Source organism: Staurois parvus, unplaced genomic scaffold (genome assembly GCF_062004578.1).
Source record: "Staurois parvus isolate SC_StPar_1 unplaced genomic scaffold, SC_StPar_1.0 ptg000175l, whole genome shotgun sequence".
Lineage (NCBI taxonomy): Eukaryota > Metazoa > Chordata > Amphibia > Anura > Ranidae > Staurois > Staurois parvus.
Genome location: NW_028317971.1, coordinates 7,585,145 through 7,601,280, shown reverse-complemented (window position 1 = coordinate 7,601,280; position 16,136 = coordinate 7,585,145). Strand labels below are relative to the sequence as shown.

Here is a 16,136-nt window from a genome sequence, read left to right as displayed (position 1 = left end):
ATTCTGTCAAAAAACCCTTCTCCCTTATGATCAGCTTTTGTGTACAAGCACATGCTATGAATTATTCGGAAAGATATACTGTGTCACCAACCGATTTAGAGCAAAACCAATGGATTTAATCAAAATATTAAGTTTGGCATGAACAGAAAATTAGTAGTAAAGTAGTGAATAAAGTAGATTGATCAATATGATTGTTAAGTATATGAGGCATCGGATCAATATTTTCATGCAATTCAGGTTATTTAAACAAGTGTTCATTTTATTAATGGGGGGGGGGCAATGGGGGAGTGATATATGATTTTTTTGTTAATCAAGATAAATTTGAAATCAGTATTTAGGCTTGCTTCACACCTATGCAGTTTGCTTTTGCTCTGTTTCTGCAGTGCTTTTTGTGGAACATTTCTGCACATGCATTTTTGATGTGTTTATGTTTTTTTGGATAATTTGTTGTTGGGCAGATTAAATAATGCAAAATGTGTCAAAAACGCACTAGATGCTTTTCTACAGCATCTCCATTGAAGTCTAATGAACCAAAAACAAACACACTCTTTGGCGTTTAAAAAAGTCCCTGACCGTTTCCAAAAACACAGCAGCTGAAAAAAGCATAGATGTGAATGTGTCCCATAGGAAACCATGTTAAATGGACTATAGTGCGTTTCAGCAAAAAGCACCAAAAACGCAGAGGTGTGAAAAAGGCCTTAGAAAACCCCAACAGCATTTAATACATTTTAGCAATATTTATATTCTATTCTACTTGTATGCAACATAATAATGATCTGAATACAATGAAAATGTATTTGTGCATAGACATATAATTTTAAGAATTTAAGAATGGCAGTTGAAAATGTGTACTGCTTATTTTGTACCAAAAATAAAGTTCTAATGTACATGTACATCATTATATGAATACTTTATGAATATTTTTTTTACAGAATACAGTACATCACATAGCAGTACGTCACATAGGATCAGAATAGGGTCAATCATTTTTTGATATGCTATTCCAAACTCGTTTTCGATTGATTTCAAGTATATGGTTGAACAATCTTAATGTATTGGTGCCTGACTGATCCTCCAATAGTATTTTTCTCCTGGACAGTAAATCAACCATCATTAGAAGCATATCTAAACTTGCTCTGTGTATGGTCACCATTTGTCTTACCTTTCTGGTTACCACCAACTAAGGTTTTATTCCTTATGTTCTTACACACATCAAGTATGGTAGCCCCAATATAAGCTATTTCAGCACCAAATCGAAAACTCTAGAATATAAGAACAAACATATTTTACTGTAATTCTCCAAATATTGTCCAACAAAGGGATTTAATTTGCCAGAAAGCTAAATAGGTTTAGTTTCATTGCCCCCAAACACAAGAGCTTTTATATAAAAGACTTCTAAACATCAATATTTCTTTTAGCAAATCAAAAACTTAAAAAGTGTACTGTATGTTTTGTTTTTTTTTACTTTTGCAGAGAGTGGGAAAGGACTAGAACACCATTCATGCGTTTACTGTAATTCAGGGCTCTGTAAAAACGTTATCCAGTTAATTGTCCAGATAATATACGGGGGAAAAAAATCTGGCAAAATCTCTAGTTCTCCTAATCAGATAAAGAAAAGCATTTAGTTCCCCTACTCAAGTACCAAAAAAAAAGAAATTTAAGATTTTTCTTTTTGGCTTTGTTTCTGCTGGAAATTAACCTTCACATCCCATCTGGTAAAACATTAATCAGCAGGACTTGAAGTGAGGGAAAATCTTTGTAACAGAATTCAGGATAGCAGTAAAAACATACAGAGGTAAGCAAGGACACACTATTAATGTATACAAATGAACCTTAAAGCGGAAACTCCATTTATTTGCCTCCTCCCCCCCTCACTGCCATATTTGGCACCTTTTGGGGGGGGGAGCGGATACCTGTTTTTGATAGGTACCCGCTCCCACTTCTGGCTCAGTTCGCCACGGCCTTTCTAACTCGCTACACCTTTCTAACTCCTTGCAACATCATGCAAGTAATGCAGTCAAATGGGCTCTTGAGAAGTACACAAGCTTAGAGAAAGCACAAAGGACATTTATTCGGGAAGGAATTGATTTGACAATGACTAATAATTTTTTTTGGTATGGTGGCCACTATTACAATCAGATTAAAGGAGTATATATGGTGGCTAAGTATGGCCAATATTTTCCTAATAAATGGGAAGAGGAAGAAATATATGGAAAGACATGGTCTGGGCTATATGGTTACCAGAGATACATTGATGATATTCTGGTGGTATGGCAAGGAACTAGAGAGGCACTAGCAATATTCATGTCACTCATTAATCGGAACAAATATGAGATTAGGTTTACTGCAAATATCCAAAAAGATAGCTTAGACTTTTTGGATCTTTCTATATTCAAACATCATGATACACTGGGAACAAAAATATTCTTTAAAAATACTGACAGGAATAGTTATATACCAGTAAAAAGTTGCTACCACCCAAGATGGAAGAAAGCCATACCCAAGGAGCAGTTTATGAGGATTAGGAGGAACTCTGTTAAAAGAGGATTATGATAACCAAACAGATATCCTCATAGATAGGCTCAAGTATAAGGGCTATAAACATAAGGAATTAAGCAAAGTGAGGGAAGAAATAGGCCACTTAAATAGGAAAGATCTACTGGAAGGGAATAAGAGAGATAAAATCAAAATGACAGACACTGCCTTTATTACAGGGTTTAATCAACAATATTAGGAGTTAGAAAGGTGCTTTAAAAAGGCACTGGCCTATCTTGTCTAGGGACCCCACATTAAAAACCATACTCCCAAAAAAAAAGTATTTTATTTATAGACAGGCTCAAGGCTTAAGAAGAAAATTGGTCCATAATATTCCAGATCCCCCGAAGAAAAAAAAAACAAAAAACTCTCCTTTCAGGAGGGTTGTTTTATCAGATGTGGGAAATGGGGCCCGCTTAGATATACTAAAAAACTGCCCAAGAAAATAACTACGTTTATGTCCCATCAGACCCTTAAACAATATACCATTAAACCATTCATTACTTGCCAAACAAAATTTGTTACCTACATGTTACTTTGTACTTGTGGGTACCAATATATAGGGAGAACCACTCAGAGACTTACTAAAAGAATAAGTGAACATATTACTAACATCAGAAAAGGAGATCAGAAACATAGTGTCTCGAATCATTTAGATTGGTGCATAATAAAGACCCATCCCATCTCTCTTTTTTTGCCATAGATAGATAGACACTGGAAGGAATCTCACATGGTTAGAGAGATCTCAAAAAATGAATCAAAGTGGATATATGAGCTTCAAACTAACGCCAGAAGGGTTAAATATTGAGATAGATTTAAGCTGCTTCCTGACAGATTTTTAGAGAGAGTAAAAAAGGTGATGACTATCAGTCATCACTGAGGTTATTCTAAAAAATGTTTCCCCCCCCCTTTTTTCTTTTCCTAATTTTCTTACTATTTTGTTTATTTTTTATTTCCCCCTTATCTTCTTTTTGATTCATGAGAAATTGATTTTTATAAAAGGTATAAACAAAGTGTGAGTTTTAGAAATTGTTTTTATTATTGGAGGTGCCTCCCTTGTAGATGCCCCCTAGGAGGGCACTAGTAAAGGTCCATTTAGTGTATTTTTATTGTTTACAATGAGTTAGGAAAACGAATGTTAGTAGTAAATATGCTACCTAGTACATTTTAATATTGTATGTGGACACCTTCCTTATTTGAGGTGCTTCCCCTTGAAGGGGTCGTCACCTAGAACATACCAGGGAAGATTCACTTCGTTTTGTTTATTATTTATGTGCAAGATCAAATGTATATTAGTAAGGAAGTTTGCAGCCCAATTTGTTGTAACACTGAATGTACTCAGCAATGCTGTGGTTGATTTTCACCAATTAACTATCTGGCTCAAGGATATAAATACCATTACCAAAATGGTGGATTTTGCACTTCCTGAAGACGATCTTTGATCGAAGCGCGTCGAGGTTTGATGACGCAACTTCCGCCGACATCACATCTGCCCTGTGGAACGCACGCTGCTCCGAGGAGCAATCAGGCCAGTGGCTTCCATCTTTGATTTACAAGGCTGAGTACACCAGGTGCCGGGCTATAGGTACTTTGTGAGTGTATATTCATATAATTATCCCCAAGGTACATAGCAGGGGCGGACTGACAACTCATGGGGCCCCTGGGCAATAGGGGATCATGGGGCCCCTGTGTCCTTGCCCAAACTCAAAAAAGCCTATGAAAAAGGTACCAGGGGCATCTCATGGGGCCCCCTACTGACCCTGGGCCCTCGGGCAGTGCCCGAGTTTCCAAATGGTCAGTCCGCCCCTGGTACCAAGCAATTTTACACTAGGGGATGTCCCCTTCTTTTTCTTCATATACGGTGAAACATTTCTTTGCTGCTTGTGGAGCTGTGGAGACAGCACGCGTTTTTGGAAATTGTTCCTTATATGTCAAGGACCGCCTTAAGGATAGATCACAAGCTAAAGGATCCAGGGACCATTTGTTTACAGGGATTGTCCTGCAAAGCGTTACTGACCACTCTAGAGATAGATGGTCATGGAATGAGGGTGAGTGTCAGCCCATGTGGGGCATTTTTGTTAAGCACAATGGAGCACTAATCAGGATCTTGAATACAAGCCGAACACAAGCATCAGAACTTTTTATTGGGACTGGTTTATGATATGTCTAAAATATGCACATGTTTATGACCATGCGCAGCTCATCTGTTTTTTAATTTTTCTTTTTTAGTGACAATTTTACACAATTAGAAGACTGCTGCAATTAGGTCTAGTTTGTGCTGTTGAGTGAAAAATATCCATAAGCGCAGGAGCACTTTCTCTTTATTTATTCTATGGCTAGCTGTATGTGCCACCTGCCACTTTCCCAAGATTAAGAAAACAAAAAGTAATTTTATGCTAGAGGACATATGTGGCTGAAAACGTCCATGCACATGTACCCTTACACTGGTTACCCTGTTTAACTTTTCAAGTTGTTCAACTTCCATAGAGATCAATAAAATACAGGCATTTTACAGTTACCAAGCGTGTAAAGATGATTCTAAAGCTTTACAAGCAGTGACTAATGTAGTCATTTATTAGCAGATAAGGAATATCATGATTGGTAGAAACTAACCTGGGTAAGATAGAAGATATGAGTGTGTGGCACTTTACAAAGTGCATTCACTGCTCCACGGAAGGTGTAGATTTGCTGGTGTGGATCCCCAACAAATATTTTGCCACATGTTTGAGAAAGGACAACCTTTATAATAGCTGCAAGTAAATGAATAGTGAAAGTGAAATAATCTTCATTTTTATAGACATGTTAAGTAGCTTCCAATTATTTTTAGACCTTATACCATTTTGTTCCATCTAAATTAGTATAAGCTTTGTTCTATTACTATTAAAGAAAATATAATGCACACATCAGGTAAAAAGAGGCACAAAGTGATAGGTCTTGCATTTAGCACATAGATGGGGTTCAAACATATGTGTCTAAAACACATATGAAGATTTATAATGTAAACAGCTGTAAAAGAAAAGAAAAAACAAAATGTAAATATCATATTGATAAACAATATTGTGTTAAAGTATAGCTAAAGCGAACACATTTTCTTGATTGTATAAAGTGGTAAGGGTTTAAAACCCCTGTTAGGTTTTATTACAGTCTGTGTCCCTTTTAGGGAGATTCACTCTCATTATTTTCTACTCTCTCAATATGAACTCACTATATTGAAATTCCCTATACAAATATCTATAAAACTTACAGCTCATAAAAACATTAAAAAACTAAGGGGTCAATTCACTAAAGGTTACCACATGCGATAACATGGTCATGTGACTCGTGCATAAATTATAGCATGCAGTAACAAAATGTCCAATTCACAAAAAAACCCCAAAAAACAATTCTGCTGGATTTAATGCAAAATTAAAAATGTGTTCGTAAATACTGCAAAAAAAACATGCGGTAAGCTGTTAAGTCCAATTCACAAACAGAACTGAAAGTAAAAAAAGATGTGATGTTTATTACCCAGGGTGTTGCTGGTGGTATGTTTTCAGATGCAGCGAGGGGGTCCCCCCCAACCACTAGGGGTCTGGTATGGATATTAAGGAGAACCCCACACCAAAATATAAAGAAAATTGGCGTGGGTTCCCCCCTCATGCCATTCATTCTTCATTTTGGTGTGGGGTTCCCACAAAATCCCTACCAGACCTAAGGGCCATTTTTTTTTCTTTTAATTTTGGTGTGGGTTTTTCCTTAAAATCCATTCCAGACCCAAAGTGCCTGGTATGGATGGGGGGGACCCCACGTTGTTTTTTTTCATCATTTGTAATTGCTGGCATGTTTAGTTTACACTCAGCTGTCAGTGGGACACTCGCTGAAAGCTGATGAGTCATCTGTTGTTAAGGACACTGCGGTTGGCTTCCTTAAACAACCAGCTACCGTGTGATAAATTACTGTATGAAAATATGCGGTAATTACCCCAATAACGATATTTTACTGCACGAGTTATTTCCGCACAATTCTTAGTTAATCGCACATTTGCAAAAAACGTACTGCAAGTGTTATTTTACCGCATTTTTTCAGTTGTTATTTAACGCTTAGTGAATTGACCCCTAAATCACTGGGTAAACAAATTTATAAAACATTCTTTTTCTGTTAAATTTGCTAATATACCTCTTATTCTGTTAAAAGGGAATACGAATGTCTTCACAAAATAAACATTACCTTACACTTTAGAAAGAGGGTGAATATTTGCTTTAAATAAAGTATGGCTTAATTATCATGCAGTTGTGTGTTATGTTTGGATAGTGCCATGTGTTATTTTTTTGCATAAATACCTTTTGTTTTTGAAAAATCCCATGGCTTCCACATTTGGCCACCTAGGCGATTTACATTATCTGTGTATTCTCGTTGACTCCTGGAATACTTACATCATAAATCCCAGGAGTCTTTGAGCATTATCAGCTTGTAACAAAGTGCAATGCCTAGTGTGATTGCTGCACAGGCGCAAGATTTCTACAGAGGGGAGGCACGCCGCAGGAAACCAGTGAGTGAAAACAGCCAAAATGTTTACATGTGAAGAATTATTATTAGCAATAAACTTCCTAAATAGGACTATCGCTCTTTTGAAAACCTGAGCATGAATTTTTATAAACCTGCTTTGCCTGGAATTCCCCTTAGGTTTTTGAGGTGTGCATTGCTTGCGCATTTACTATCCCCTACATGTCATAGCGATTATAGGATATCAAAACTCAAGAACTCAAAAACTAATCATTTGCAACTTACCAGTACTTTGATCTGTTGGCTGCATTAATTTTCATTTTCATGTTAAAAACATTTCCAGTAAGTACAGAAAATACCTGTTGATCTTGCCAGAAATGTATTGTTCTTGTCACTTTCTGTGCATTAAAAGTACAAACAATTTCATCTTCCTTTCAGGCTACATTGTATATTCTGAAATCTACTAATTCCCCCAACTCCAATGTAATGGAGATGGAGAGGAAGATATGTTTGTAGAAAAAATCAGGAGAGCAGCCTAGTGAATGGGCATGGTCACCCTAGATCAGAAGAGTGTTAGTCACAAGATCACCAGATGGAAATAAAGGAAAAACCCTGAAAAAGTAAAACCATGCAGCCATAACAACTAAGATATGCTAAAATACAATAGATTACATTTTTGTTTGGGTTTAAATATACATTAGGAGAGATACTTATTGGTCTTCATCTTGTAGAGGAGTTTAGGCTTGTGGTACTTTGGCAGATGAAAAACATTCGGAACATGGAACTTAACTTACATGGTGTGCAGTCCTGTGCTTCATCAACAAATATAGCATCATAAGAAGAGAGATTGGGCCTACGGAGCTGCCACAGCTTCAGATAACCTGCGTGTGAATAAAAAAAAGTCAGATTATAACTAGATCACATTGAATTATACACATTGGCGTTGATTTACTAAAACCAGAGAATGCAAAATCTGGTGCAGCTCTGCATAGAAACCAATCAGCTTCCAGGATTTTTGTCAATGCTTAATTGAACAAGATGAAGTTAGGCCCCTTTCACACGGGCGTTCCGTCTTTTTTATCAGTTAAGTCACATTTTTTCCAAGAAAATACGGATCAGTTCACATCCATTTTTCATCAGTTTACATCCGTTTTTCATCATTTTTTTTTGTTTGTTTACATCCATTTAAATGTTTTTTGTCCGTTTACATCAGTTTTCCTCCATTTACATCAGTTTTCATCCATTTACATCTATTTTTTTACTCGTTTTTCTTCCGTTTTTTTTAACGAAAATAGGGTGTTTTTCAGTTAAAAAAAAAAACGGATGTGAACATTAACGGATGTAAACAGATGATCATCCGTTTACATCTGCTAGTCCACAGAAATACATGGGTGTCAGTCTGTCATCTGTAAACAACAGATGAAAAACGAACATACGGAATGCCCGTGTGAAGGGGCCTTAGAAGCTGATTGCAAAATCTGGTGCAGCTGTGCATGGTAGCCATTCTCCAGTTTTAGTAAATCTCGCCCTTTGATTTTTGCTATGCTCCTTAGTGTACATTTTCCCATATTGCTCATCATTATGTGCACCAAATTACTCTGGCATTGTTAAAATATGTATTTACAAATTCCAGAGATCCAGGAGCTATGGGAAAAAAAAAGAAACAGCTCAGCCTCTATTTTTACCCGTTGGCCATTTACACTAAAGCGTATATCCAGCCAAAATGTTTTGAATAGAACAGTAAAGGATTAGAAATCCTGCAAAGTTTTTACTGTTATCCACGAATCGGTATTGTGACGGACTGCCTGATGCCCCGACTGGGTATCTCCGCCAAACTACAGCTTCCTCCACACTGGAACCAGAATATAGCAAAACATACCCCAAAACATCAGATAGAACAATGTTGGAGTAAAACAAGGACTGACTTTACTAACAAACAGCACAGCATTTATACACAAAAACCTTACATAAACCATCAAACACAAGAAAACAATGGATTCCTTCCCAGCACCTAGTAATCTGGACTCTGGAGGTGAGTAAACACAGTGAAAGCTTATCACCTAAACCTAATTACAGCAAAATAATAGTTGATGCCAGGAAATCTGTAACAGAAAGTAAAGTTTCTTAACCCCACATATGCTGGAATTCACCCCCTGCACATATTTCCACTATGCACAGTATGCCAAGGGGTCCCAGAAAAAGTCCCTCCATGCCCTAATTGCATGGAAATGGTAGCTGGTATAATTCACAGCCAGCCAGGTACCCAAGGTAGTGCTATAACCCTCTTGGGGAAAAGGTTTCTTGTAACCCCAATAGGAGGGGGGTCTCATTAGTCCTGGGTCCATAGTCGGTGGGAAGGAGTCTGGCCCCCATACCCCTCCAGGTGTTTTCCATGGCAGATATTTACCCTCACTTCCTGCCTAATGACAGGATTTTACTAGACAGCAAGTAAGAACAAGTCTAACAGCAACAAAAGCATTAGCAATGGGACTGATACCCACCATAATATCCTTTTGTTGGGGCCCACTGAGGGACACAGGAAGTCTTAAATTGCTTATTCTGCTGCCTACTGGAGTACTATACACTGCCAAATAAATTTACCTTAGGCCAGCCCAGGGTATAACCCCAACTACTAGTATGCCTCCATTTTGTAGCAAAGTGGTACCAAAGCATGACCATAAACACAGACAGGTGGGACTGGAGTTCCTCAATGGACTCCAAGAAAAGGATTATGGTGAACATTTCTCTCTCATTAAAGAGGAGCTTCACACTCTCAATCAGCGTTGACCATTTCTAATCCTAATACTGCTAGCATTAGTAAATAGACAGGAAAAGTATAGTATATTAATTTGTTTTACACTTTGTTTTTACATTTCTTCAGTTACTTCCCGATTTACAGGCCTAGGCAAATTATGTCACACATCCCAGGTGTCTTCAGGAGGGGAGGAGGGGTTTTCTCAGCTAAGCACACCCTTCTACCTGCATGCCTGAGCTAAGGGCAGGTGGATTCCAGGAAGTGCTACATGAATTATCTGCCCTTATGCAAGTTGGTCAAAACAGAAATGCCAGGGGTGTTTTTCAAAGCGATTTCTCAGCAAAATAAAGCATGAAGATATAGGTGAGTTTGCTTTGAATATTAAACATTAATTAGCGTTTTTGGTTTGTGGTGCTTTGAAGCAGTGTAGTTCTAGTTCTAACTGAGAGACACAGGAAGTCTTAGACGGTTGGAACATCCAAAGGCAATCCAGCTGAGGGGTGGGCAACAGGTCCAATATAACAACAATAGGCACTGTCTGCAGATCAAGGAGCTCCCTGAAAGATCTTTCACCAAACGCTGAGATGAGATGAGCTTGAAAGTCCACTTGGTAGAACCTTGAAAACTTAAAGCGTTTCTAAACCCAGGACCCTGCATTCACTATATCTGATCTCCCACAGTATACAGAACACGAAATGCAATTATTTTAGTAAATATAAACAGCTAAATACCTTTTCTCATAAGCAGTTAGAGCAGTCTTGTGACTTCTATCAGTGTCCAGCAGAGCACTGGTTAAATCTTGTAGGAGGAGTTTTCATTCTCCCCCAATTGTCCTATGAGGCTGCAGAATCCCTGACCCTCTGTCTGGACAATGCTGATTGGCCCTGTGCTTATCACATGCACTCTCCCAATAAAAAAAGAAAAAACCCCCCACCAAACTGAGCATGTGCACCTTGCCTCCAAGGCTGTGTTCTATCAGCAGATGGACTGGGGACTGTTAAATCTGCCTAGCAACAAGTAAAAAAAAAGAAAAAAGAAAAGAAAAACAACCCAAAACGCATAAAAAAAAGCAGCAAAAAAGTTCCAAAACGCAATGCAGAGGCGCCTCAAATGCAGCCTGCATGGGTGTGAACTAGACTAAGAGCAGTCTTGTGACTTCTATCAGTGTTCAGCAGAGTACTGGTTAAAGCTTGTAGGAGGAGTATTCTTTTGGTCCTAATAGGATGCAGAACCTCTGACCTATGTCTGGACAGTGCCGATTGGCCCTGTGCTGATTACATGGAAAAAATCTCTCTAGCAATACACACCAAAACTGAGCATGTGCAGAGTGACTCCACATGATATGTCTTATCAGGAGATAAGAGGGGGAGGATCAGAAAAGACAGGCTCAAACATCTTTTTTTTTTTTTTTTTACACAATACAGAGGATTAACCCCTTAGGTTCCACAGTGAGTATAACAAGCATGCTTTACAGCATATACAGACTGATTCTACTGTTGTGGGTTTAGTAACACTTTAAGAACAGAAGACCAAATAGAGGCCTTGCAAATCTGGAAAAAACGGCCTGTGCCAAAAACCTCAAAAGGCACACACAGTCATAGTGGAGTGAGTCTTAACAGGAAAGGGGATAAACCCGATCCTTGATACCATAAGCTTGAACAATGCTATGTCTGAGTCACCTAGAGATGCAGTGGGGGGAGTACAAATCTCCCTACACCCTCGCCTTCTCTGGGGTATAGTACAGGGGTGTAGTTCTCCTCTTTGATGCAGGAGGATTCCGTAGCCCGAGGAGAAAAGGAGATAAGCAAATGGAGAGTCACCATTAGTTATCTGCAGTACTCTTTGCATCTCTACAGGTGTAGCCAAGCAGTGCAGTTTGAACATTTTAATGTCAGTAAATACAGGATTACATACTAGGAGTAAAACATGGCATGATTCTTGGAAGTACTTCACTCTCTCAATATTCACAAATAAGACTTTAAAGGCCATACTGCAAGATTTACTTCCTGAACAGAAATAAAATCTGTTATTTTGCAATATGTCTAGGTGGTGGTTAAAGCCAGCTATACGAGGATTGAAATTCGGCCAGTTTAGCAAGGACCGGACATGTGTGAGCACCCTGGTTGTACACAAGTTGCTCGATTGACCTATGTACAACCAGCCTATTGTTTTTTTTGCTGAACAATTATTGTTGCCGGCAACACTAATAATTGTTCTGCCAGCAAAGAAGGTTCCCAGCCAGAAGAACACACTAGTGCTGCGGGAGGGACTCTTCCATCAACACTGACTGTGTTGGTGCGGGAATTAATTTTCTTGCCTTTCACCTGTGGTGGAAGGAAAGAACTTGTATAATCTATGACCTGCCTAAGTGTCAGGGATCCCGGCGCCTCGGCGATGCGCACATGCGCAGAGCGCCGATTTGTCCGATCCAACGAGCACTGAATCCTAGGCGATCGCGGCGGCGGCCGCGCATGCGCACTAGCGATCGCGGCCGCACCAATCAGAGCAGAGGGCGGCTTATTTAAACCTGCCCTGTGCATCTCCAAATCGCCTTCTGGTCTTGTCCCGTTCCTGTGTTCCTGATTACTCCTGTGTTGATACCTTGCTGCCGACCCAAGCCTGTTCCTGATACTGCTGCTTTCTCCTGCTCTGACCCCTGGCTAAGTCCTGACTATTCTCTACCTCTTCCTGATTGCCTGACCTCCTGTTACTGAACCCGGCTTGTGACCTGTTATTCTTCTGCCTGCCGCTCTGCACTGTCTGCTCCGCTGTTACTGACCCGGCCCGTCTGACCACGCATACCTCTTCACGTTTGGCTCTCACCTGCTCTACGCCATTGGCTTCCGCCTCTACCACAGCTGGTGTTCCTCGGGGGTCGTGACCTGGTCTCAGGCTGTTTCAAGTCCATCCCCACCATCAGGGGCTCTGGTGAACCAGCAGACTGAGGCTTAGACTCCGCGCCCTGAGGGATTCCGGCCAGTGGGCTGCTAGAGGCTACCGCCAGTTGGTCACTGACACTAATACTTCCCTGCTTTTTATCCTCTATTGTACATTCTCCTGGGTAATTCAGAGTAATGGAAATTCTTGAGCATTCAACTAATTGTTTTTTTCGCCTTTTTCACAGGTCCTGATAAAGCAGAAGTATATACAAACAAAACTAGCTGCTGCGTTGGTCTAAATCCCCACTGTGGTTAAAGGGTTGTTCTAAATCAATGTCCAAAATGTTGGGCGCTGCAGCTCTCTATAGACTCCATGGGGGTGGGGGGGGTGGAAAGGTGCCTGAAACAACACAAGAAAGAGAGCGTGCTCAACCATCCTAGTGTGATACAGTTTATTAGAGCAACAATTAAAAGCCTTCATCCAATGCAGTCACATTTCACAGATGAATATACAGCGTATGCGTGCCTTTCAACGGCCTCTTATAATGCCTCTGTAAAGCCCACCGTCAGACAGAGTCTATGCTGAGGACGCCATGACTGGACACATCCATGCCCTCATAACATCCTGAACCTTTTCTTTTCCCCCCTCACTTCCATTAGTTTGGAATGGGCAATGCAGGTTAGTTGTGGTCATGTTAACTGCTCTGTGCACACTAAACATCCTACAGTCCATACAAAATCGTCTGGAGAGGGCACAGGAAAGCACTTGTGGTCTCTGAGATGAGAGTCATACAATCTTGTATGAAAGGGCAGAGGAACCAGCTACACCCGAGGAAAGCTTCAGAGGTCAGAATATCCTCTAACAGCAGAAAACAGCATGACTCCAGGCTGCAGATGTCAGCACCATTAGTGGGCGCATTGCAAGCAGTCCCTAACCTGTCAGTAGAAAGCCAGCTGGGGTACCTGGTACAGTGGGATTGTCCACCCCTCTTCTCCTGTATCTAGAATCAGACATATTCTGGCTGCAGTGTGGTTAGTCAAAGCTCAAGCTCTTGGTAACAGGCAAGGCCTTAAGTACTAAAGAAACCCAGACAGCAGGTACCTGATGTAGGGCAATGACCAGAGGGTCAGATGGCCGGAGGTGGCCAAAATCACTTTAGGCAGGGATAAGGAAAAAAATCAAAGTTCTATGTGGACCCAGGGTGAGATGCTTCCTTGACAATGTATGCTGGGAAAGAAAAAAACAGAATGCATATGACACTCTACTCACCGGATGTCATCAGTGCTCAGTCCCACAGCATTAAAACCCCTTCCGTGGCAAAGCCAGCAGGAAAGAGGTAACAATGCCACCCAAAGATTGATAAAAATGACGGAAGCTTCTGAGTCGTCAGAGACAGGGTAAACAGGGGAAAGCGCAGAGACAATGCCAGGGACTCTGGACCTGGAAAGCACTCCACATCTACATTCACCAGCCACTTTATTAGGTACATCTGTTCAATTGCTTGGTAACACAAATTGCTAATCAGCCAATCACATGGCAGCAACTCAGTGCATTTAGGTACGTAGACCTGGTGAAGACAACTTGTGAAGTTCAAACCGAGCATCAGAAAGGGGATTTAAGTTACTTTGAACGTGGCAGGGTTGTCTGTGCCAGACAGGCTGGTCAAAGTATTTCAAAAACTGCTGATCTACTAGGATTTTCATACACAACCGAAAAAGAGAAAATAGTCAGTGAGCGGCAGTTGTGTGGACAAAAATGCCTTGTTGATGTCAGAGGAGAATGGGCAGACTGGTTGCTGGGACATTCAGATGGTGGGGGTCAGAATTTGGCATAAACAACATGAAAGCATTGATCCATCCTGCCTTGTCTCAATGGTTCAAGCTGGTGGTGGTTTATTGGTGTGGGGGATATTTTTATTGGCACTAGCAAGATGTACCTAATAGTGGCCAGTGAGTGTATATTAGCTGAAAAAGAGTCGGCAAAGTGCCCCACATGGAGCCCAGTATCCTAAGATTACTTCCAGGTTATCCCAGCAATATCCAGTCCAGCATAGTCTGGATGTGATCTGGTCCAAAATCCAAGCTAAAGATAACCATGTGGTATAGGCACAAATCAGAGGGAAAACATCCAGCAGAGGTATAGAGAAGAGTCTTGATGGAAGAAAAAGTGCAGAAAAAAAAATGCTAGGGAAATTAAAAGGTTAGTCTTTAAAGAAAAGCAGTGCTGAAGAAAAGGTGGCCATCTTCCTAGGACACTAGCAAAACCTGAGGCATACTGCTATTGTGGCCAGGGTTCAATCTTCCTGTAGGTATCAGTACAAACCAAAGGTTTAGGACTTCCTGTGTTCCTCAATAGACAAGAAAAGAAAAATGTTTTTTGCTTTTCTTTAGTAGCTCTGTCAGATATCTTTTCTATCTGTATCTTGGTTGCACATTTTTCGTTATTTTACGTCAGTAAGAGAGGAAGTGAGGATAGGTCTCTCCAATAGTGTCCATAACAGTGGTAAAAACTAAACAGGAATTCTAATTCTTCCTCACTCTATTCAAAACGCAAAATGCACTTGGCTTAACACATATCTAGCAGGTATATATTTTGGAGAACTAGACACATATTTTGTGGACAAGATCTACAGGCTGTACCTTGGATACATATTCTACACACAAAGGAGATACATTTGTCAGAATAAGGATTTCATGGTCTCTATTTTCTCAAATTGTCTCATGTTAGATGATATAGCGATCTCACCATCATGTGTCATTTTGTAAGCAAGCTCTCTGGATTCTTCAAGACTTTTCATTCTTTTCCAAATTTTATTAGCTTCTCCCACTGTGAACTATAGGAAACACAGTAGCTATTTATGCACATTCATGCATGTATTCATTTACATTCAAACAGGGAATTATACAAATCTGATGGAAAAAATAAATGAACATCTACAAAGGTTCAGTGAACACCTTTCTAATGTATTAATGCTGAACTTCAGGCAAACCATCAAATACATAGTTAAAATATACAGAAGCCTGCTATAGATTTATAAGAATGTACCTTTGTGAATAAAGTGTATGTATATCCAATTTATTTTTTTGCAGTTTTGGGTAAGAGTAGAGAGAAGTTAAAACAAGTCAGTTTATCAGTTTGCTGCCTGTTCAGATTTCTCCTAATTTCCTGACGTGAAGACAGAACAGGAATTTAGAGAAAATCTCTACAAAATGAGGGAATTATTCTCAGAACAGGTGTATGTATTGGAAGATTTACTGTATATCCGGTGTTGGGGACAACTGTAAAATTTGGGATTTTCTAACATTCTTTGTTTGGTGATATTTTGAATCTCCCTAAAGGGACACAGAAATAAAAACGTGACAAGGATTTGAACCCTTGTCCACTCTACCAAAACAAAGTGTTGACTATACATACACTTAAATACTCCTCTGCTAGACAGCACTGCTAGGAAGGTGACACCACTTTCTTTGTTATGGATCACTGA

The 16,136-nt window shown here is 39.8% G+C and overlaps 1 protein-coding gene across 2 annotated transcripts in view; it reads right to left on the bottom strand.

The window, feature by feature from the left end:
- Positions 1-16,136, bottom strand: part of FBH1 (F-box DNA helicase 1) — an 87,509-nt gene that overhangs the window by 29,912 nt on the left and 41,461 nt on the right. For both annotated transcript variants that reach the window (XM_089676896.1, XM_089676897.1), the window contains exons 11-14: positions 15,398-15,485; positions 7,812-7,898; positions 5,149-5,285; positions 1,163-1,262 (exon numbers count right to left, since the gene is read on the bottom strand). In XM_089676896.1, coding sequence (XP_089533022.1) covers positions 1,163-1,262; positions 5,149-5,285; positions 7,812-7,898; positions 15,398-15,485 — 412 coding nt within the window. The remainder of the gene's footprint in view (positions 1-1,162; positions 1,263-5,148; positions 5,286-7,811; positions 7,899-15,397; positions 15,486-16,136) is intronic.